Source organism: Saccostrea cucullata, unplaced genomic scaffold (genome assembly GCF_032062105.1).
Source record: "Saccostrea cucullata isolate Sc308-1 unplaced genomic scaffold, CSIRO_AGI_Scuc_v1 ctg43, whole genome shotgun sequence".
In the NCBI taxonomy this organism is placed as follows: domain Eukaryota; kingdom Metazoa; phylum Mollusca; class Bivalvia; order Ostreida; family Ostreidae; genus Saccostrea; species Saccostrea cuccullata.
In genome coordinates this window covers 209,683-234,087 of record NW_026934231.1, presented here as the reverse complement: position 1 = coordinate 234,087, position 24,405 = coordinate 209,683, and the positions used below count along the sequence as shown (strand labels likewise).

At 33.1% G+C, this 24,405-nt stretch overlaps 1 protein-coding gene across 1 annotated transcript; it reads left to right on the top strand.

The window, feature by feature from the left end:
• The first annotated feature begins 1,366 nt into the window (after positions 1–1,366).
• Positions 1,367–23,145, top strand: LOC134240265 (alpha-1,6-mannosyl-glycoprotein 2-beta-N-acetylglucosaminyltransferase-like). Its single transcript, XM_062722361.1, has 8 exons — positions 1,367–2,006; positions 3,192–3,289; positions 3,579–3,678; positions 14,169–14,299; positions 15,148–15,223; positions 18,248–18,337; positions 18,857–18,981; positions 19,187–23,145. The coding sequence occupies exons 1-8, from the start codon at positions 1,467–1,469 to the stop codon at positions 19,395–19,397; spliced, it is 1,371 nt and encodes a 456-aa protein (XP_062578345.1). The 5' UTR covers positions 1,367–1,466; the 3' UTR covers positions 19,398–23,145.
• The last annotated feature ends 1,260 nt before the right edge of the window (positions 23,146–24,405 follow it).

Here is a 24,405-nt window from a genome sequence, read left to right as displayed (position 1 = left end):
CTCTCTTGTGTTAAACTGAATTTAATTAAAGTACCACTAAGCTTATCCATGAAGATAAGGCACAGGTCCATGTAAGATTATATGTTCACATTGACCATGTCTAGGATAGATCTTACTCTCTCCATCACAGAATTTCCTGATGACCGATACATGTATAATTAGTACACGACATCCTATAATAAGACAGGAAGCCCCTTGGAATGTTTAACTTTATGTAACAGTGTGAAATGAGGCAGATGTTTTGTATTTATTAATTCAAAGAGAAATTTCTGAAGCTGTCAGAGGTAAATTTCTGGGTCAGACAGGGTGTATGTACATGTGTCGTAGCATTTTGGCATTTTAGCATCAAATGGTCTGTTAAAGTATGGCAATATGAACTCTGTAATTATATGAAGAAAATGCTGCAACATAGCATGATATTCATTTTGAACTTTTATTAGAAGGAAAAAAGTGAAACATTCTTTTTTTGAAATGTATCAAATATTTTATGGTGTATACCAGTATGTGCACATTTTTTGAAAAATAAAATAGAACACATTTATAACTGCTGCATTATTTTCTTCTTAAGGTCGGTGATAAGAACAAGTAGATATATGAATTTTATCAGCAAACTACATGTATTATTAAACCATTAAATTAAACACCCCATAGTTCTTTTTGATGAAAATAACCCCATACAAGATATGTAGAGAGATTTTTTTTTTCTTATACTGCCACCTATATAATAATATAACATTTTGAAAGTGTAGATAATATCGTTAATTATTATAATACTATTAGGTCAAATTTTTACCTTAGTTTTATACTCTGACATTTTCATATAAACTGCTCATTTTCTAACTATAGTAGTTTGCAGTAAGTACCGGTATTAGTTCAGATGAATAAAGAGAACTATTGAAGTTACAGTTACTTAGACTTTGTTAGATGCCTTTATAACATGTATAAGTTATAAACATATATCACCAAAACCTCTGGATTAAGAAAAAAAAGATATATACAGATAAAGGTTATAGAGAAGTCAATGCTTTAAACTTTTTTATTGATATCTATAAAAACTACATTAAAAAAGAAGTTAAGTATAAAACCAGCATAAGTAACAACTTGTACTATAACATAAAATTGTTCTCATATGCTGTAAGTCAAGGTACTATAATCTCATCCTTAGCAAATGGACCAAATGCAGTTAACACTTACAAAGGAAAAAAAATATGCATGGAAAATGTCTATATATGACACTCAGGTGACTGACAGGGTCCATAGGCCTTTGTGTTTGTTTTGTGGTGTTCAGTAAAACAGAAGTTAGAGTTTTATTTCTGAAGGTAATATTAGCTGCATTTTTGATGATGATTTGTTATATTTGTTACAGATGTGATGGGTACTAATTGCCCTGGAGAGTATTGATGGAGAGCAGATCCAATCAGTAGTGTGTTGTCACCGGGACTGGGAGGCACACACACTCTGTTGACATGAGAGTACGGCCGTCTCGTTTGCTACGCAGCCTCTTTCTGGTAGTGCTATTTCTTTTCGTAATGCTCAACATGCATGTACTGTTGAATAGCAGCTCTCACCACTCGGAAATGGTGGACCATTCCCTCCTCTACAAACTCAGAAATCCAGACATTTATATCAACCCCCACGTGCAAGTCGGCCATGAAGTCACACCTCAAAGTAGCGAAGCCAAGCTGGAAGTCTTCATCCCACCCAATATGTATAATCAGACGTTCTCCAAAGGAGACATTCAGGAAAACAATCTAACACAAATTAAACAAGAAATAGATAGGATTAACCGAGAACAGTATATTCAAAATTTGCACAAGTTTGGATTGAAGTTACGGACAGACAGTGTTGTGATGGTAGTCCAAGTCCATGACCGTGCTCAATACCTGCAGATTCTTGTGGATTCTTTACGTAAAGTCAAAAAGATACAGGAAACGCTTGTGATATTTAGTCATGATGTGTATTCAGAGGCTCTCAATAAAATTGTGCAATCTATTGACTTTTGTCCGGTAAGTGTTCTTCTTGCTGATGTATCAAAATCAAATAGTATTTTTGTATCACTTAGTACTGTTCTTAGCTAACACTTACTTAGCAGTTTATTTTAATAAATTACTCAACATACTTACATTTTACATCAAATATTTTTTTATAAACATGGATGCATAAAGGGTATTCCCTGAAATATTTGAGATTATTTGTTGCAATTTAAGTTTTTTTTTTCCACATTTATATGTAATACAGGGAAAGATTATGCCTTTAACATGCATACATTTATAAACTGATGAAACCAGAGTGTCATAATCATGATAATCTTGACACATAATTTAGATACATTCAGATTCTGTTTATAAAGTTAGCCCTGGTAAAAGGCAAATATAAGTATAAACCGATACATTTTGCTGTATTATGTGCATATACATACTAGTATATTAAATATGTAATCTTCGTTATTCTTTAAATATGTTATTAACTTATAGTTACTAGCATGTATTGATGATAAGAAATTTAAAGTAAACATATGTAAGAAATATGTTTGATTTTGTAGACCATATTGCTTTTACTATCACACATATTTAGTGTATACATGTACATGATATAACAAAGATAACCTGATTGAAAAGTAAACTCATTTTTTCTAAAAAAAAAATTGCACTTTCTTGAAAACTAATGCAATCATGCCACACAAGCAGTTTTTGTTAAAGTATCAGTCTGAATTTATTATCAATCTTTATGTGAAATTCAATAACCAAGAGACATTTAAATTAATTTTTAATTAAGCATTATATAGACAGAAGTTAATCATTATAAATCGATACTCAAATGTGCGTATTTTTTATGTCATGAATAAATATAAAGTAAAAGTATAGAAAAGTGCTAGCAAAAATTGATATAGCTATGGGATTAAAGTGATACTTATAATAACAGAAAGATGAAATGAGAAAGAATAAAAGCTAAGCCATCTTATGTGTATAAATACAAATAAGCAGTGTTAAAACATATTAGTATTGCACATAACATCTGCTTTATATCTCAATCTGATTACAAAGCCTGTAGCAGGTGCCCTCTATTTTGTGTCTGGTGCACTAAGAGTTGCATGCTGATTTGAATTTTTGTTTAGTTGATAAATTCTCAATATGTACCAAGAAAACATGTGCTGCTTTGACAAACTAACATGCGTATTCTGTTTTCTTCAGGTGATGCAGATATTTATGCCTGTGACTGCTCAACTTCACCCACAAGAATTCCCCGGCGAACACCCTAATGATTGTCCCCGCAATATGAAAAAAGAGGAGTAAGTGTGAATATCATCACTAAGTCTCTAAATCCTCTGTCCCTATGGTCAGACTTTGATGTCTTTGCTGTTTCCTTTATCAGAATAGAGAGAGCCCTTTGGCACACTTCATTGTAATAGAGTTTTACTGTCTTTTTACTCCATGTGTTAATCTTACCAGTTACTTGAATAAAACCCTGTTTAGGCTCCTTTGACTGTTCAAAAAGAAAATAATAACATCAAAACTTGTTCACAAGAAGAAAAAAAAAAGAAGTGGACTTGAAGAATAATTTTTTGGATGACTTTTCAGGGCAGCATCAAAAAAATGTAATAACTGGCAACATCCAGACAAGTATGGGCATTACAGAGAGGCCAAATACTGCCAGACAAAACATCACTGGTTATGGAAGGTAAGCTTATCAAGTATGGGCAGTCTAACTCTCAAGTGTGGGCAAAAAGTAAGGGTAGCCTACCTGTTAAGTGTGGGCAGTCTAACTCTCAAGTATGGGCAAAAAGTAAGAGTAGCCTACCTGTCAAGTATGGGCAGTCTAAAGACAAATAGGGGTAGTCTAACTGACAAGCATGGGTAGTCTAATGGAAGAGCATGGGCAGTCTGTATGGGCAGTCTTACCGACAAGCATAAGCAGTCTAACTCTCAAGTATTGATAGTCTAACTGACAAGTATGGGCAGTCTAAGTGGCAAGCATAGGCAGTCTAACTGACATTGACAAGCATGGGAAGCTTAATAGACAAGTATGGGCAGTCTTACTGACAAATATAAGCAGTTTAATAGACAAGCATAGGCAGTCTATCTGACAAGCATGGGCAGTCCTACTGACAAGTATATGGGGTTCTAACTGACATGTATGGGCATTTTGACCAACACGTAGGAGCAGTCTAACAGACAAGTATAGGCTGTTAGCCTGTCAAGCTGACAAATATGTTTTGTCTATCTGACAGGTATGGGCAGTCTAACTGACAAAATGGGCTATCTGACAAGTATTGACAGTCACTTACAAGTATGGGCTGTTTTACTGATAAATATGGGCTGCCTACCTGACATGTATAAGCTTTCAAACTGACAAGTAAAGAGGTCTGAAAAGTTTAGACGGTTTGACAAATATGGACAGTCTGACTGACGATCATATGCAGTCTTACAGACAAATATGAGCATTTCAATTGATAAATAAGTACAGGTTATACTGGCAATATACTGTAAATGTAAAATACAAAATTTAAGCTCTATAATGATTGCTCAGAATTATTTTTCTTAAGTTTATGACAACCACAATACACTGTTTTTAAAACATATAAAATAATGAATTAGTCTAAAGTTTCTCTGAGTGATTGTAATGTGATAATGCACCAATCATTGAAACCTTCAGGGTATATTGTTATATCGGGAACACTGTTTTGGATAAAACAAATGTGTATTGAACAATGTCATCTACCCTTTAGTTTCATAATCTATATCAAGCAGGATCTATTGTTTTGAGTGCACAGTACTTCTTCTGGGGAAATGTTTTATACATGAAGAACTGTTTTTCTGCCAGTGAGACTGGCACAATAATGCTTATAATAAGCTTAATTTATCCCCAGACATCTGCTACTTAGTAGATGACTATTTGACACAAGAAAAGAGGCTGATGTTTCATAGTGTCCTTGTAGGATAAATTACTTATTCCTACCTCAGTGGGGGCAAGTACCAGAATATTAGATCCTGGCTTCAGATAACTGGAGTTCAGTAAAAATCCATTGCCGTTAAATTTAACGAATAAGGCAGATTAAAAAAGTTGTGTAAACATTAGAATAGGGTTACATTAATTATATAACAGGTGTTTTATGGTACCTCGGGGCTAGGTATCATATTGTTTGATGGATTGTGAATCTCAACAAAAACTAAAAATCCATTTTCAGCCTACTGTTAATGTGGTGACTATTGTCTTTCTAGCTGTCATTTGAGCTATTTTTAGCTATTTTTAAATTCTTTTTCGGCAATCAAGTGATAGGACAGGTAGACAAGTGAAGAAGTTAACTTTTTTTAGAATGAGACATAATATATGTCAACCCTATATCATTTTAGAGTTAAATATAGAAATGTACATACATCTCCAGCTCTCAGAAATGCATACATCACACAGATAATATTTTTTCATAAGTTTTCAAAGCATATATTTGTGTAGACTTTTGAGGCAGCTTTTAAGGCCTTTTTACTTTATCTGCTTAAACAAATAACCCCCTATTTGGAATAAATAGATAAAGTATATATTTTGCTGGTGCTGAGGTGTGGGGAGAGGAGATAATGGTAGAATGGTAACTAGGAGGGTTTGGTAACTTTTATCCCAGCTGCATGTAAAATGATGGATTAGGCTGTGTAGGTCGTTAGAAATATAGATACTGGAGTATGTTTTTCCTAAAATACACATACATTTTGTTTAACAAATAACATTGTCTGTGTTTGAAAATATCAGTCAGTATGAGTGACAGCAGGGTTGAAGCAACAGATACAGAGAGATTGCCTCTTAAGAAGAAGATTTTACTTTTAATAAACATTCATGATAAAACAGAGTACACTGTACATGATGGATAACTTTTATTAATGTTTTCTTGATTTAGAAAAGCTCATAAAATTTGACATCTTCTGTTCCTGTCATTTAGCAGATGTATATAAATCAATATTCAATGTATGAAGTGAAAAGAAATAGTCTCATGTACGTGGATTGGAGAAAATTTATTTTACTGGCTTGTAAGATTAAAAAGATGTTACTTATTTTTCATTCGTCCATGAAATCCAACCTTCACAGAACAGAAATTGACCAGTGCATGACTTTTATTTGTATTAACACTCCAATTCTTTCTTATTGAGTTTTCCAGCTTATAGATAGTTAATTATAGGATTACTGACTAAGTATTGTGTAAAAATTATTTACCAAGGGATTTTACTACACAAACAAATATTGACTTAAATCAATCCCAATGCAAATTTTAGATTTGACAGACTGTGATTGATTTCTGTTGATAATTCAATTCATGAAGATATCAAAGATCTTGTTAAAACACAACAGGCATGTACGTTACAGGTATATGGATTATTATGAATACCAAAGGGTCCAAATTCCTTGCCCACATGTTGCCAAGATATATTTTACAAAAAATGTTTACTGATTACGACACTGCTCATAGAGTGTATATAAAGATACAAAATTCCCTGTTCTGGTTTTATTCTTTTTAATGACAACTCAAAATGAAAAGATATTTTCATATTCAATGCTACTCCTTTTAACCTGTTGGATTTGCATAATTTTTAGCTCACCTGAGCCGAAGGCTCAAGTGAGCTTTTCTGATCACATTTTGTCCGTCGTCCGTCCGTCTGTCCGTCTGTCTGTCCGTCTGTAAACTTTTCACATTTTCGACTTCTTCTCAAGAACCACTGGGCCAATTTTGACCAAACTTGGTACAAAGCATCCTTGGGTAAAGGGAAATTTAAATTGTTAAAATGAAGGGACATATCCCCTCGCAAGGGGAGATAATCAAGAAAAGACAAAAATAGGGTGGGGTCATTAAAAAATCTTCTTCTCAAGAACCACTGGGCCAGTAAAGCTGAAACTTATGTGGAAGCATCCTGGGGTAGTGTAGATTCTAAATTGTTCAAATCATGACCCCCGGGGGAAGGGCGGGGCCACAATGGGGAATCAAAGTTTTATATAGAAATATATAGGAAAAATCTTTGAAAATCTTCTCCTCAAGAACCACTGGGCCAGAAACTCTGAAACTTATGTGGAAGCATCCTGGTATAGTGTAGATTCTAAATTGTTCAAATCATGACCCCCGGGGGAAGGGCGGGGCCACAATGGGGAATCAAAGTTTTACATAGAAATATATGGGAAAAATCTTTGAAAATCTTCTTCTCAAGAACCACTGGGCCAGAAAAGCTGAAACTTATATGGAAGCATCCTGGTATAGTGTAGATTCTAAATTGTTCAAATTATGACCCCCGGGGGGAAGGGCGGGGCCACAATGGGGAATCAAGTTTTATATAGAAATATATAGGAAAAATCTTTGAAAATCTTCTTCTCAAGAACCACTGGGCCAGAAAAGCTGAAACTTATGTGGAAGCATCCTGATATAGTGTAGATTCTAAATTGTTCAAATCATGACCCCCGGGGGAAGGGCGGGGCCACAATGGGGAATCAAAGTTTTATATAGAAATATATAGGAAAAATCTTTGAAAATCTTCTTCTCAAGAACCACTGGGCCAGAAAAGCTGAAACTTATTTGGAAGCATTCTGGTATAGTGTAGATTCTAAATTGTTCAAATCATGACCCCCGGGGGAAGGGCGGGGCCACAATGGGGAATCAAAGCTTTACATAGAAATATATAGGAAAAATCTTTGAAAATCTTCTTCTCAAGAACCACTGGGCCAGAAAAGCTGAAACTTATGTGGAAGCATCCTGGTATAATGTAGATTCTAAATTTTTCAAATAATGACCCCCGGGGGATGGGTGGGGCCACAATGGGGAATCAAAAAGTTTTACATAGAAATATATAGGAAAAATCTTTGAAAATCTTCTTCTCAAGAACCACTGGGCCAGAAAAGCTGAAACTTATGTGGAAGCATCCTGATACAGTGTTGATTTTAAATTGTTCAAATAATGACACCCGGGGGAAGGGCGAGGCCACAATGGGGAATCAAAGTTTTATATAGAAATATATAGGAAAAATCTTTGAAAATCTTCTTCTCAAGAACCACTGGGCCAGAAAAGCTGAAACTTATGTGGAAGCATTCTGGGGTAGTGTTAATTCTAAATTGTAGGAATCATGACCCCCGGGGGAAGGGCGGGGCCATTATAGGGAATCAAAGTTTTACATAGAAATATATAGGAAAAATCTTTGAAAATCTTCTTCTCAGGAACCACTGGGCCAAAAAAGCTGAAACATACATGTATGTGACAATGGAAGGATCATGGGGTAGTGTAGATTTCAAAATGTCTAAATTATGATCAGTGGGGTAATGTGGGGATGCATTATGTATAACAAGGGTGAAATCTGGTAAAGAACAGAATGGTCAAAGCTTCTCAGGTGAGCGATGTGGCCCATGGGCCTCTTGTTTCTTGTTACTACTTTATAAATCATGATGATGAATATTGAGATAATTAAGTAAATATTGCATAAAAAGTAGGGATGTCAACGAGTACCCGGTTAACCGGGTACTCGATGGAACGTCCTAGTATCGAATACAAAAATTGGTACTCGGTTACTCGGAATATTTTTTTGAATATTTCTAAGCTTATTTATTAATGCTTTAAAACATTGGTTTCAAATGGAAAATGTTCATTGCACTTGTACATAAAGTAATTAGGGTTTCCTACCCCTCTAAATGACCGTTATCGCCTGTGGCAGTGTTTATACAGTAATTATCATGACCAAGCGCCTGTTACCTGGCTTCTCTCACCTTCGGCAGTCTTCTACTCTTATTTTTGGTTTGCTTTAATGATTTGTTTTCACTGAACATAATTTAAGGTCAATTATAATTAAATAATTTAGATAAGTTTGTCAGTTCTCCAAGAAGCCGTAAATTCTCGGGAAAAGAGACAAATGATGTTACACGTGCGATTGTTGATATGGTTGCGTTTGATTACATGCCAATGCAAATGGTTGAATGCAAAGGCTTAAAAAACGATGTTCGTCGTTACACCAAACTACAACAAACCGTTCCATAATAGTATGAATTCTTGGATCGAAAAAGTGTAAGAAGATCGTAAATCCGCTCTGTTTGAATTTGACATTTGATACTGTCGCTCGGCCGACAACTGGAATTTGGAAGTCAAACGCAACGAAGAGTTACATATGTACATTACACGCAACTAAGAGTTACATTACAATTACTGTGAACAATTTGTGATTTAATTTCGTGTGTTTATCTGATAAATAAATTGCACTTAAAAATGTTATATTTAAAAAATTTCGTCGGGTAAGAAGTGCTCATAATTGTTACAACAGAAACACATTTACGGGTAAACCTCCCATCAGAGCAAGTGGTTTTATTTCTACAAGAGTTTACAATGTTTTATAGTTAACAATTTACTTGTTCATATTTACACTTTTACCGAGTACCCGGGTACTCGATTGGAAAAACGTCCGAGTAACCGAGTATTAAAAATTGACCGATTTGACATTCCTAATAAAAAGTTATGTACTTAAAATACAAATGCAACTTTTCTATAACAATATTATAAGTTGAAGGTGGTAGAGCTACATTCTCATCAGAGACCTCTGGTTTTTATACGCCCGTCTTAAGACGGGACGTATTATGTTATAGGCTTCGTGTCCGTCCGTCTGTCCGTCTGTCCGTCTGTCTGTCTGTTAGCTTTTCGTTTCCGGCTCATAACTTTAAAACTATTAGGCCTAGGATTATCAAACTTTGTCATCTGATGCATCTTGGGTAGAAGGTGTGTCGCGCACAAAAAGTAGGTCGCTCTGACCTTTAATTAAGAAGATATAGCCAAATATGGAAAAATCCTTTCCGGCCCATAACTAGAAAACTATAAGACTTACGATCATCAAACTTGGCCAGTTTATGCATCTTAGGTAGAAGGTGTGTCGCGACCTATTTCAAGGTCACTGTGACCTTTGATTTAAATGAAATTTTAAAAAAAAATGTGTCTTTTTACTATTCATTTACACATTCCAAATAAAGTAAGAGTATTGCACTGTCCTTATTAAAAAAGTGTTAAATCAAGAAAATACTTATTTTTTTTAAAGCATATACTTGACAGCAATCTATAACAAATATTATTATGTTAAAGAAATCCTACCTCTCCCATGAGTGTAATTATCAAGCACTGGTCAAGACTCAAGAAGAATTTTGATAACAGAAAATTGCATGTCAAATTAGAGAGAAATTAATGAGTTTTGAGTGTGAGGAGTTCGCTAATAGCTAGAGCATGGTGTTATCTATATCCCTTGAGTATTGGGCAAATGTGTGAGCCTGTTGGATTAACCCTAGTAATGCTATATATAATACAAAGTGAAAAGGCTGTGAGCTGAATATTTTTGCCTAGTTTTGAAAGAAAAAGAGGTGGTTTGTTTAAATCAAATTTATTTAGTAACAATAATAGTAATATAGACATATTATACATCAAAATGTTCAGCAGACTTTTAGCTTCTATTTCAAACATGTTATAATACAATATATTTGTATATATACAGCTGTACAGGTAATCTCCAGGTAGATACAGGTAAAAACATAAAAAAATAGATTTTAAAAGAGAAATATTATTTTTTAAATCAAATCAATCAATATTTTTTATGAGAAATTAATAAATTAATAATTAATTGAAAATTTTCTGCATTCAATTACAGAACAGGTATGTATTTTTCAACAGGTATAAATCCATTTCAACAACCAATGAAAACGACTGAATAACTTTAAATATGCAGCTAATTAAATACATATAAATAAATAAATAAATATCTTATAAGTTAATAACATATAACATGAATAATACAATAAATACATAATATGTCATGATAAATAGATTTGGATTTGGATTTAATGTATCCACACATAATTTTCACACCTAACAGGTAATAATTATATACATGTATATATATTTAGGTAACCTTCAGGTAAATACAGGTAAAAACATAAAGAAATAGATTTTAGAAGAGAAATATCATTTTTTAAATCAAATTAATCGATATTTCATTAGAAATTTATAAACTGATTAATTACAGATAAATAAATAAATAAATAAATAAATAAATAAATAAATAAATAAACAAATAAATAAATAAATAAATAAATAATTTATAACAGATAACATGAATAATACAATGAACACATAAAATGTCTTAAGAAAAAGGACAGGAAAGGAATCTAGTTATCAATGTGCCTTGTGCATTGATCCCTGTTTCAAACTTTAAATAACTTATAACAGATAACATGAATAATACAATGAACACATAAAATGTCATAATAAATAAATTCTTTGGATGGATTTGTATCCGCACATAATTTTCACATCTGAACTGAAATCTACTCGTCGACCATCACACGCATCTTGTATGCAGCTATGTAGTCTTTATGTGTGTGAAAAAGTTTGAAGCAGGGGTCAACGCACAAAGCAGTCAGACACTTGTCACACTGATAGCTAGATTCCTTTCCTGCTCTTTTCCTTTTTTCACCAATTGATTCGAGCCTCTGCCTCTCTGCCACCGAGCACACGACACAAGCACGGGTAATGTTTTTCTTTAAGCCTGTTCCAACGATCTTCATGGGGAAGTGCTGCCCCTGCAGTCTCATGATGGGTTCTGCTGCAGTGCTAGGCCTCCCCACAGGCTTTGTACACATTCCTGGGACACATGCTCTATTAATGGACTGCACAAGTTCACAAGTTGTTTCGGAAAACTCTGTGAAGCATAGGTTTCCTTGGAGTTAGGGTCTTGTAGCACAGGTAAGCATTCAAAGTAGCTAGAGAAATCACATGGAAAATCACGCGCTTCCACCACTTCAGGGTCCTGGCATTGAAAGTGGCGTAAGAAACCATTTGATCAGACCGATCTACGCCTCCCATATACTTGTTGTACGCATTAACGATAGCAGGATTTTCGATGGGTGTTCCTGTTCGTGGTGCCACTCTTCCACAGGGGGCTTTTGCAGCTTCCTCGATGGTAGATAACAGGTAAACAACTTTACGGTCATGGTACTTCACAAGAACAAGTTCATCATTGCACATACTGAACATATTACCTTTGTCCACCTTTTTGTCCTTTATCCGCTGCGGAATTCCCTTCCGGTTAACTCGTAATGTTCCAGTGGCACCACACCCGAGCACAAACAAGTCTGTGTAAAGCTGTGGTGAACTATAATAATTGTCCATGTACAAAATGTAACCTTGTCCAAAGTATCCTCGCATCATGTCCATAACTAAGTCGTATGTAGCCCCATTTGCACTAGCAGGTGTCTCTGATTTCCCAGTATAAAGTTTGAAACGTAAACAATACCCAGTCACTGCATCACACAACATGTAGGCCTTGATCCCATACTTCTTGGGTTTGTCTGGATTGTACACACGAAAAGACAGATTTCCTCGCCACGGTACCATCCCTTCATCCAAAGACAGATGTTGGTGTGGACGAAACACAGTCCCGAATGAAGAAATAATGTTTTTGTAAAGGGATCCGAGTTTGTATAGAGGGTTGTAACCCGCGTTTCCTCGACGTACCTGTGCGCTGTTATCTGCCAAATGAAAGAAGCACATGAGGAGCCAAAACCTGTCCCTTGGCATTAATGACGGAAAAAACGGTGTGGTATTCACCTCCGATGTCGTCCAATACTCGGAAATGTCCAGCTGAACTACTAAACCCATCGCAATCGTAATTGCGATAAACACCTTCATTTCATCCAGTGTGGTTTTGACCCAGTTACGAAATCGGGAAGAAGGCTTGAGGTTTCCCTCATTTCGTTGTAATACTGCTCCGCATAGCGATTAGTTTCGTCTGCCATAGTCTGGAAATCATCATCCTTGATGAATAGGTTGAAAAAATCAAGTGGCGAACGCTGATCATCTGGCATTTCAACATTTAGTCCAGGGACGCCTGTGAAGCCCATGTCAGTGCGAGGTCGGTCACCATCTTGCCAGTTTGCCATGAAATTATTCGGATTTTCGTTGACTTCTTCATCGGAACTGTCGGCCAGATCATCAGACTTAAATCCCTCAAACTCTTCGTCACTTTCATCGTCGTTAAATAATTCGTTGAAGAAGTTTTCATGTTGTGGTAAGAACGCCGCCATTTTGGGTCACCCATAAATAAACTCGCAACTACACACTTGTTTTAAATAACAACCAATCAGATTTTAGCTACGTCACTGAGCTAGTTTTAACCCCAAACGTATTACCAAATAAGGAAAAGGTTTTTATTAGACTTTATTTCCATTGGATGTTTAAAAATACGTTATAAAAATATGCTAATGAACAATATGTCGTAACCCGGAATATTCCGGGTTCAGCTCACAGCACATGCATTCGAAACCCGGAATATTCCGGGTTCAGCATTACCAGGGTTAAAAATAGCTCTTGCTGGCTAGCCTAAGTTTTAAAATAAATTTAATGAAAAGTAATTAAAACTAATTTAATATTGCATAGTAGAATAATCTTATATTATATAAAATTGTTAATTTATAAAAACTAATTTTATGGGATTGGGGTGGAATCAGCATGTCCATATGAATTTTATATTAAAACCTGTCGGACATTAAATGTCAACCAAAAAAAAATCTTTGAGTATTTCATATGTTTTTTGAAAAAGTTATGGTAGATAGTGCAGACCCATTCATCTATTGGTATTAATGAGTAGACAAGCATCCAGTTAAAGATTAATTAATGAGTTCAGGCTAGCTGTCTTAATCACTCTGATCAAGCTGTATGATGACCTTTGGGAATTAGAACAGAAGAACTGTTGGCTAGTTTACAGCATATGTCATTTGATGGCCAGCCTTTTCTTTTCAAAATTAATTTGATATAGATTAATTTGTTAAGACTAATTTGATATTGTTTAATATGATGGGCATTTGACAAACACAACCAGCATAGAAATCCATCAATGATGTAATATTTGTTATAACTAATGCTTACATCACAGGGGATGGATAAATATTTTTTAATTTTTGGAAAAATCATGGAAATTTAGAATCAGGGTTGACGTGATTGCAAGCTAAACTGTTGAAGAAAATTGTAATTTTTGACGGGCGTATCATGCTGTGGCGCGGCACTTTATTTATTTAATTTCTGCAGTACTTTGTTGTTTTTACCTATCATGACCTTCACATCTTAAGCCTAAACTTGTTAATCAGATGTGGCCCATTATAAACTTGTTTCTATGGAATTTTTATTTCAGCTCCATCGTGTGTTTGACGAGCTGGATGTGACTAAGAACTACACTGGACAGGTCCTGCTGCTAGAAGAGGATTACTACGTAGCACCTGATATAATCACAACGCTACAAATGACACTAAATCTCAAGAAAAAGTGAGCACTTTTCTCTCTCTCCTAGATTTGTACATTTATTATAGGTACTTTGTAACACCTGATATTATCACGACTATTATAAATGATGATTTCAAGAAAAAGTATGAATTTATTTATTTCTCTTGTATTTGTACTTTATTATAAGATATGTATACATAGCTAAAAAGATACATGTCCTTTAATTTTTTAATATAGTTCATCTTAAGACTGCCCTCTCCCCTCCCTTAAAAAGACTTTTTTCGTACCCTTGCAGCTGAATGAATTGTGTGTGTTATACAATCTTATTAACTGGATTTTAAAATAATCAGGAGTATGAATTCATTGAGATCCAATTTTATATTACTTTGAAAGACTGAAAATTATGATGAAGTCATCATATATGATGTCTAAGGTCATCAAATGTAATATCAATCGGCTGCCAGGGTTTAAATCTATGAACCTTGATATCAATTAAATTTTAATCTGTCAGACCACTCAAGCATAGTTTCTATTTAAAGATTTCCATTTCTGATTATTTCACCTGTATATTTCAGTGTTCATTCAGATATAAATACAGATAATGTATACCTTAAGAAAGAGTTTTAGGGCTTTCAAACAGATTATAAACAAGTGATACTTTTACAAAAATATGAGGTACCTTGTGGAATTGAATCTAATCAAATATTTATTGAATTTTTCTCCATTGAACAATTTTCCCAATAGAATCAGGATTTCAGCCCGGTAAATGTACTAGATACTGGCAGATTGTATAAGGCCTGATGTTAGAATTTACCTATCATTTGTTTTGATTGATAATTTTGTGATATTTTTTACTGCATATTAAAATTTTTCAAAATTTTTTATTACAGAGAGTGTAAAGATTGTCGTATGATAACTGCAGGGAATTACGACAAAACCCAGGTATTCTCGTCCAATTCAGGCAAGGTGAGATAAAATTAGGATGACTTAGAGGAAGTAAAACAATTTTACTATGTAATAAATTAATAGTACATTGACCTTCAAAACATTAAAATTTCCCTCTCTTATTAACAAACATCACCATGATTTTTAGAAATTAAACCCGTCTTTGCAGTTTACACATAGCAGCTGACTTACTAACTTTAACTTTAGAAAATAGCACAATTGTATTGCTGACCTACAGCACAGAAAATTTTCCATCCATATAAGAACATGACTTGTTGGCCTACAGACTAGAGAACTTCCTTTTTATTTAACAAATGATAAACAGCTGATATTAAGTCAGGAAACTACTCTTTCCAGATAACTTAATGCCCCACAGAAGAGTGATCTATAACAAACGATTTTCTGATCTGCAAAAAGTAAACCTTCGTACTTGCTAACAAATGACTGTTTACAGAAATAAAAACTTCCTTTTCCAGTTAATAATTCACTTGTAACTAGCCTATAAAACAGAAAAATTCAACAAATGCCTTATTTCCTACAGACGGAAAACCTGTTACTTTTAACAAATGTCTTACTGACCTGCTGTATGGAATAGAAAACTTTCCCTGTACAAATGACTCATTGACTAGCAGAAAAAAATTCCCATATTCACTTTTAACAAACAACTTTGAATAGCAGAAAGAAACTCTCCATTCCAGGTAGCAAATGAATAACTGATCCAAGAGACAGAGCTTCCCTGTCAATTTAGAACAGATTTTATGACTTTAAGAAAAAAAGCTTTCTTTACCCATATTTAATAACTGAACCAACCAACAAAACAGACACTTCCTTTCATGGTTAAAATATGAAATTGGGATCATAATGACCTAACCAATCAGCAAATCAGAAAGATCCCTTCATAGTTAACAGTTGACATACTGACCTTAACAACAATATAACCAATCAGCAATACAGACACTTGCTTTCTTAGTTAGCAGGTGACATACTGACCTTAACTATGATTTAACCAATCAGCAATACAGACACTTGCTTTCTTGGTAAACAGTTGACATACTGACCTTAACAATGATTTAACCAATCAGCAGTACAGACACTTGCTTTCTTGGTTAGCAGGTGACATACTGACCTTAACAATGATTTAACCAATCAGCAATACAGACACTTGCTTTTATGGTTAGCAGGTAACATACTGACCTTAACAATGATTTAACCAATCAGCAATACAGACACTTGCTTTTATGGTTAGCAGGTGACATACTGACCTTAACTATGATTTAACCAATCAGCAATACAGACACTTGCTTTCTAGGTTAGTAGGTGACATACTGACCTTAACAATGATTTAACCAATCAGCAGATCAGAAAGTTCCTTTTTTGGTTAGCAGGTGACATACTTCATCTGAACAGCTTTTTTGCAGATAAGAATGACTAACCAACCAGCAAAAGTAAACTTCTTGTCAGTATTATTCGCATAAATTATTTTGAATTTTTTTCTCTCATAGAGTTGATCTTTATCTGTGAAAGGATTCACACATCAGGAGTTGTACTTTCCATACATAGGATTAGTAATTTTATTAATAGATTTGTTAATTTTGTGATAAAATATAGATTAATAGGAGAGACAGTAGACAAGTATGTAATGTGCTGAAATTAATTAGTTTATTTTTCCAGGTTTTGGAGGTAAAACAACTCGGGCATATAACTTATACATGTATCTTTATATTACAAGTGATAAATTCATTTTAAGAAAAAAAACTGTCTTACTGTTATTAGATATATGCACCCTAAGTGTGAAGAAGTTATCGCTGTACTGACTATATTATATACACTTTTCATGAGTTTTATTTTTATGCAAAATTGTTTAAAATCTTTAGACAATCTGTTGAATATTTTTCTTTCTCTAAAATACCTTAATCAAACACACTGTAATTATTTAATCTCAGCCAGGGGGTGTACTTATATTGACTTGCACCTCTTTCCTTGTCAGCATAATTCTTTTACTAGTATTATACATCTATAAACTGAGAGAATGGAAGATTTCATAATCCATGTTATAAATATATAGGTTTCATTATTATTTTAGGAAAAAGGAAAAGATTAAATAAAATAATTTCCATTCTATGTTTCAAAACTGCTATTAAAGGTAATGTTTAACTATCTATCAATTGAACAAATCTCAAAATTAACAAACTACAAAGCAGTAGATGTAACATGATGTACCACTTCCAGAAAAATTATTTCATCTCTGAAAGTTTTCAAACAGTAATCCAGTGAAAATATGATTTGTCATAAGTTTGAAATCAGAAAATTTTTAATGCCTTTTTTTTTTTAAGTTTGAAGATAGCTGGGTAACCAAATTGGGGGGGGGGGGTTGTGTTAATTTGAGCTTTGAACATTGCATTTTATTGTGTCATTAATCACATGTCAGAGATGTGCATACAAGTTGACAACCATGCATTGCAATGTCATGAGAATGTATGTGGCATCTCTTTTTAAGTCACCTGAGTCACTTATGTGACTTGTACAATAAGTTACTGCTATTCGTTTTTTGCCTGTTTTGGTGTGTTGCTTTGGTCATAAACTTTTGAACAGATTCACCTCTTTAGAATACTGAACCAATTTTAGTACACTATATATATCGTATGTGGGTGAGAGAGGGAGAGGGTCATGGAACACACTATTTTTATCATATACTTTTATGCTTCCTTTATCAGGTGACTGTTATGGCCCTTGGGCTTCTTATTATTATTAGGACTTTCAAATATTCTAAAATAAAATATGAGCTGCTTATATTTACATTACATGTACTTCATTCACAAATTACACTCCATGATCATTAAATTTTGGTGTACAGAACTGGTGTTAATAAATATGACCTGTTGGAAAAAATAAAAGTAAAACAATTCTCTTTAAAAAATAAATAGTTGGACATCTGGAGTTTGATTTCAAGAGATTAAAACAACACAATATCACAAAGGAAAATAAAATGAGGGTGTTCTAATATAATATTTAAATAAAACCTACTGAATTGATGTATTCTTTCAGATGGAGTTAGCATCTTGGATTTCGTCAAGACACAATATGGGGATGACATTTGCCAGAGATTTGTGGAATGAAATCAAGAAGTGTGCCAAAGTAAGGCTATTTTATTATAACCAACCAACCAACCAATTAACTCCCCTTTTGAAAAGTAGGGGGTATGAAGTGATGAGTAGGGTGTCTGTCATGGTATTCATCTGTCTGAATGATCTTAAATTGTCCAAATTATAACTTGGTAATGGAGAAACTTTGACCATGCTGTTCATATTTGCAAGTTCAAAGTCACTGTCAGATAGTTATTTGGGGTTTTCCAAAGCTAAACATAGAGTTTACTATTATACAGGTAGGATGTATAATTTTGTGAACCCACTGATCTAGTAAATCCAGTGTAAATAATACCTAGGAATGGAAAAGGACAAATACTGTAGACAAAGTATTTTAAATGTGTTAGCAGGGTTGTAAATTTGAAACCAAAAAAAATTGTTTGCTCAATCATGTACACAAACTTTTGCTTGTTATTTTTAATAATATCAGTGAGCCTCTATAAGTTGTCTTATCCCTGTGGAACATACTTTGAAAGATCCTAGTTTTAAATGACGTGTTGACAATTTTCAGGAGTTTTGTAACTTTGATGATTACAACTGGGACTGGACTTTACAGCACTTGAGTATGAAGTGTATACCAGGCCAGATTAAATTGCTCAAGATGAAGGCCACAAGAGTGTTCCATATGGGAGAATGGTAAGAAAATTGAAAAATTTTTCTGTCATCTGTTTATCTCTTATAGCAACTTTCCATGTGAAAAATCATGTAAATTGTAAATTTTCACACATTTTGAAAATTGGTTGACTGCAATGTTGCTTCTGAAAAGAAAATCTGAAAGATGAAATCAATATTTTAATAATATTTTAAATGATTTTGCTATGTTTTTCTCTTTCAATTTCAGTGGAGTACATCATAAAGGGAAAAACTGTAATCCACAAGTGAAGAAATCTCAAGTGGAGAACCAGTTAAACCAGAATTTAAAGCACCTGTTTCCTAACGTGGTCAATATAAACGGACAATCACGGTTCAAGTTACGCGACCCAAAACCAAATGGGGGCTGGGGAGATATACGGGACAGAAATCTGTGTCTTAGCTTTGTCAATGGGGGCTAGTTAAGGGAAAGATATTCACAATATTCAGGGAACAATTACAAAGGAGAATGTATGTACATAATACAAAGAAAGGTTCAATTTATAACTGTTTATAGAAAGATGGAAGTTTGAACTCCAGTGCTTTCACTTCAGATGCCTTTCTGGATGATTATGTACTGTGATTTATCATTTTTACTGTGATGTTTTGATACTGGGCATGATGAATATTTAGAGCATTTTTATCATATTGAATTCATTCTTTGAATAATGAGTGAGGCCAATGAAAAAATATGTTTGTGCACTATTACATACTTATTCAAAAATAGGGTTGGTAGATTGGATTTTGTTTTAATTTTTTTCCAGAAAAGCATAATTTTGTCATGCAACAACTTAGAAATTGTCACATTTTTTTATGGAGGATGTAAATACCTGCAATTTTTATAATTTTGCATAAAATAAGGGTTGGTCAGGTAAATAAGCATTTTTTTTTCATGGGCTCATACAAGATATGGCAGATGGTCTCTAGATGTAAAAGTATGTTTGTTAGTGTGTAGATAAAGCATTATGAATAATAGCATTTATTTTTATTCACATTACAAAAAGAACATTTTTTAGCATTTTTATCTTAATGAAATGAAATTGATGGCAAGCAACAATGTCTGGATATTGGTTATGAAATGAAACCTCTTTTTTTAACATACCTATACATTGCGTATTCTTCAGCACACCCAAGTTTATTCCTGGATGTCACTGTACATACCATAAAATTAAATTCATCTATTTTTTTAAATTTAAGTAACTTTTGTATGTTGAAAGAATTGTTTGTCTTCAAAATTTAATCAAAATAATTGTAACATACAAACTATGGGCCAATTATTCCAGCTTTGAGGTTGTCATGGTTTCAAATTTTTACATGGCTGGCTATTATTTAAAACAAAGTTTATAGAAGTTCCAAAGATCTCTGCACCTTTTCACGTTTTCAACGCTATTATTTAAAACAATTTTTATAGGAACACTAAAGATATGTACACCATAGCATTCTTGTGAAACACTTGGGAATTAGGATGGATATAGTTTTTAGATGTAGTTTATTGAACACAACCAAACCAGAGCCCTGAGAATACTGCATTAGCTTGTCTTTTTTTTCTTACAGTTGTTTTAGAGTTACATAGGGCCATCCTTAAAAACTTGTTTGTTTGGAATTGCCACCTGAAGGGTGTCAGACACAGGAGGGAGGGAGGGAAATAATTTTTTTTTTTTAAATTGAAGAAAAATTTTAAATTTTTGATTAAAATCTCAGTAAACAGTAAATACATTTTCTGACTTTTAAAAAAAAAGTATCTACATCAACAACAAAAAAATAATTTTACATGACACTATATTTCAGTGTTTTGTATGGTGCATGTGATACATGTAATGGGCAAAAAATTGATTAAATAAAAAAAAATCTTCCTACTTTTGGTCAGTAAAATTTTTTCAGGAGGGGAGCATTTCAACGAGGCGGGAGGCAATTCCAAACAAACTATAATTCTATTTTGGCCTAGTTATTTTTCTTTGAGGTTCTTCATTTATAGTCTAGATTGTATGGTGTTTTATTATAAAGCCATTGATGCTTCATACAGTTATTCAGTGTTGCAGACACCTGCCTACCTTTGACACCTGAGCGTTTGATATTTCTGTTGTTGTTTGTAGTTACTCTTTGATCTCAATACAGATCTTATCTTAGTTTCTGCACACGTTTTAATATTTCTACATACACACAATGTTAACACACATTAATATTTTGAGATGATTTTCTTAGGAAAATAAATCTTTTGCATATAGATGTATTTTGAAAATTTGTTAATGTTTATTGAATGAAAACATCACTAATATCATCATATTTGTCATTTCATCTGTTATCTTATGAATATATAATGTAATTGATTTGTCATACAAAGGAAAACACATGTATGCCTGAAAGTTATTGTGTAGCCCTTTTCATTGGAGTGGCATTTCTTTTTTTGAGTGTACATGTATGAGAGATATTTTCATGATACAACTGTGCTACTTTATATGTGAAATCCCCCTCCTCTATATTTAGAATGGTAGTGATAGTTGTTTGTGCCTTTGTCATGTCACATTCACCATCTGTGATAAACATTAGATTTCTTTAACATTGTGTGCTAGTTTTATACATATTAAGAATACACAGTTATACTGCGTACTATTGTAGATTTATCTCCTGATCTCTGTTATTTCAGCTTTTACTTCCTTTATTTAGCTTTATATCAAGATTTTTGTGCTCTCGTTTAAATACTTTCACAATTACTCTTTGATGAGGTTAGAATTTGTTATGTAAAGGGGAAAAAGTTATTTCTCTTAGATTCAAATGTGGCAATAAGTTCTGGTTCACTAGTACATGTACTGTATTCTAATTTTGTTCAGCTAAAATAAAGATAACATGTAGACATGAAGATTTGAATGTTGAGTACATCTTCAAGCATTTATTAACTGATTTTTTCATTATATTTTCAGCTACACAAAGCTTATATAATAAAGCTTTATCTTTATCATAAGCATTATTTTTATACAAGGTTATCAGTCAGGGTTAAAGCACCAAATATTTTGAGAGAGTCTTAAAGTAAGCATTTATCTATTGATATATCCATAAATTATTAAATAATGAAGAGATTTATGGAGAGAAATATGTTTTACACAAATATACTATTAAATTCAGCATTTTGATCATAGATTATTGGCCTTTAGCTTTAAAATTGTGAGTTTTCTAGTCACAAAATATTTTCCAAAGAAAAGATTCTCATTCTTTAAATGAAATTTTTGATAATGCTTAATCCTTTTTTTTTCTCACTTGAACCACTAGAATATTTTATAATGTTTCTTAATTGATTAATGTAGATTTGTTTGATCTTGGTCATTATAAACTGCAGGTTGCCTTAAAGATGTTGATATGAATTTCTTATATGCCTTGTAGTCGGATAAATAACAGAAAAAAAAAAATGTTTTCTTTTAAAAAAAATAATTTCTTGAAATTAAAGAAGTATGTATTACCCTAGTTTAGTAAAGAGAGTGAATGCCTTATGTTATCTTCATTTTATTGTGATAAGTCCATCCATCAAACGTAGATTGAAATAAATTTTTAATATATAAAATTGGGACCAGTGCAAGTATATGTAGTTTGATTACACTTTGAACAGTTAAGAACAGGTTATCAGATAATGGTAGCGTGAAAGTTTTATTGTGTGAAAAGTTGTTTTGTTTTGTGACAAGTTTCTGTCATAATTCTTTTTATATGTGTACACGAACATTTATATACATGTACATGTAGGTAGGCATGTAGAATTTTATTTTTTATTGTGAATACCTCTTCCTCTTTGATCACTGTTTCTTTATTTTTTTTTTCTTCACGGGAAATCTTAAGGGAACATTTTTTGGCAAAAACATATAAATTAGTGGAGTACAGTTCTTGTTATTAACTTGCGATAATATAGAAAACATCGTTCTTCATTCAGGGCATTGCAGTATTTCTGTAGTTATGCACACCAAATACAGACTTGCACCAATGACAGTGAAAATGCTTTATAAATCTATCACATATTCACAATACACCATTCATGTTATCAAGGTTTTAAGTATATTCATCTGTATCATTCATGTAATCAAATTATATCAATGTATATGGTTCAATAATTCAATTGTGATAATGATTGCATAATGATTCTGTGTTCTTGTTAATTTATTGAATAAAAAAATTCTTTGTACATGAAAACAGTGTTCAAAAATGTGGTAAAATATTTTTAAACAAACTTGGATGTGATTAGAACAATTTAGCAGCCACTGTAAATGTTATCCTTGCATTAAAATGGTGCATAAAGATAAATAAAAAAAAAATTGCCATGCAGAGTTGAGCCTAAAAAAATTTCATTTTCAAGCTTCATTTTCATGCATTTCAAATTAAAAATTTAGTTTTTGGAGTTATCCAATTTTAACCTGTCTTCACTACCCCAGGATGCTTCACATTTTATGATCCAGTTTTTTGAAAGAAGATTTTTAAAGTTTGTTCATATATTTCTATGTAAAACTTGGATTGCCGTGGCCCCGTAAATGATTTGAACAATTTAGAATGACATGGGATTATAAGCTTCATTTTCTGGCCCAGTGGTTCTTGAGAAGTTTTTTAAGTTTGTTCATATATATATTTCTATGTAAAACTTGGATTCTCTGTGGCCCCGCCCAAAATGATTTGAACAATTTAGAATCTACACTACCCCAGGATGCTTCCATATAAGCTTCAGCTTTTCTACTTGGTTGAGAATTTTATTATAAAAGGCTCAAAAGCTAATGCTATTTTGTGCGGTGTGCGTTAACTTTTTAAGCCATAACTCAAGATTGGCCAATCAGTGTCAAATTTGTCACAGGGTATCCTTGGCCCAAGGGCTACCCTTTATACTAAAATAAGGTTTGGGACCCTTAAACAAGGGGAGATAATTACTGGTTGCTAAAAAATCTTCTCCAGAACCACCAGGCAGATTTTCACCAAAATAATATTTTCCAAGGCATGAAAAGACTCTCATCACTTCTTGACCTAAATGAAATAATTGAAACGTTTATATTTTGCTTACTATTAGGACTAATCCTTTTTTTGATTTCACTTGAACACTACTCAAAAGTATTTTACTTTTCTTTTGTGGGCATGTTTTCAAGTTGATTTGAATGCAGATTTGTTTGATATAGGTCATTATAAACTGCAGTTTGCCTTAAAGATATTGATATGAATTTCTTGTATACCTTGTAGTCTGATAAATATCAACAGATAAAAACTATTCATATGTTTTATTTAAAGAAAAAAATTATTTCTTGAATTTTAAAAGTATGTGTTACACCTAGTTAAGTAAAGAGAGTGAATGCCTTATGTTATGTTCATATTATTGTGATAAGTCCATCCATCAAAAATAGATTGAAAAAAAATGTTAATATATAAAATTGGGACCAGTGCAAGTATATGTAGTTTGTATACACTTTGAACAGT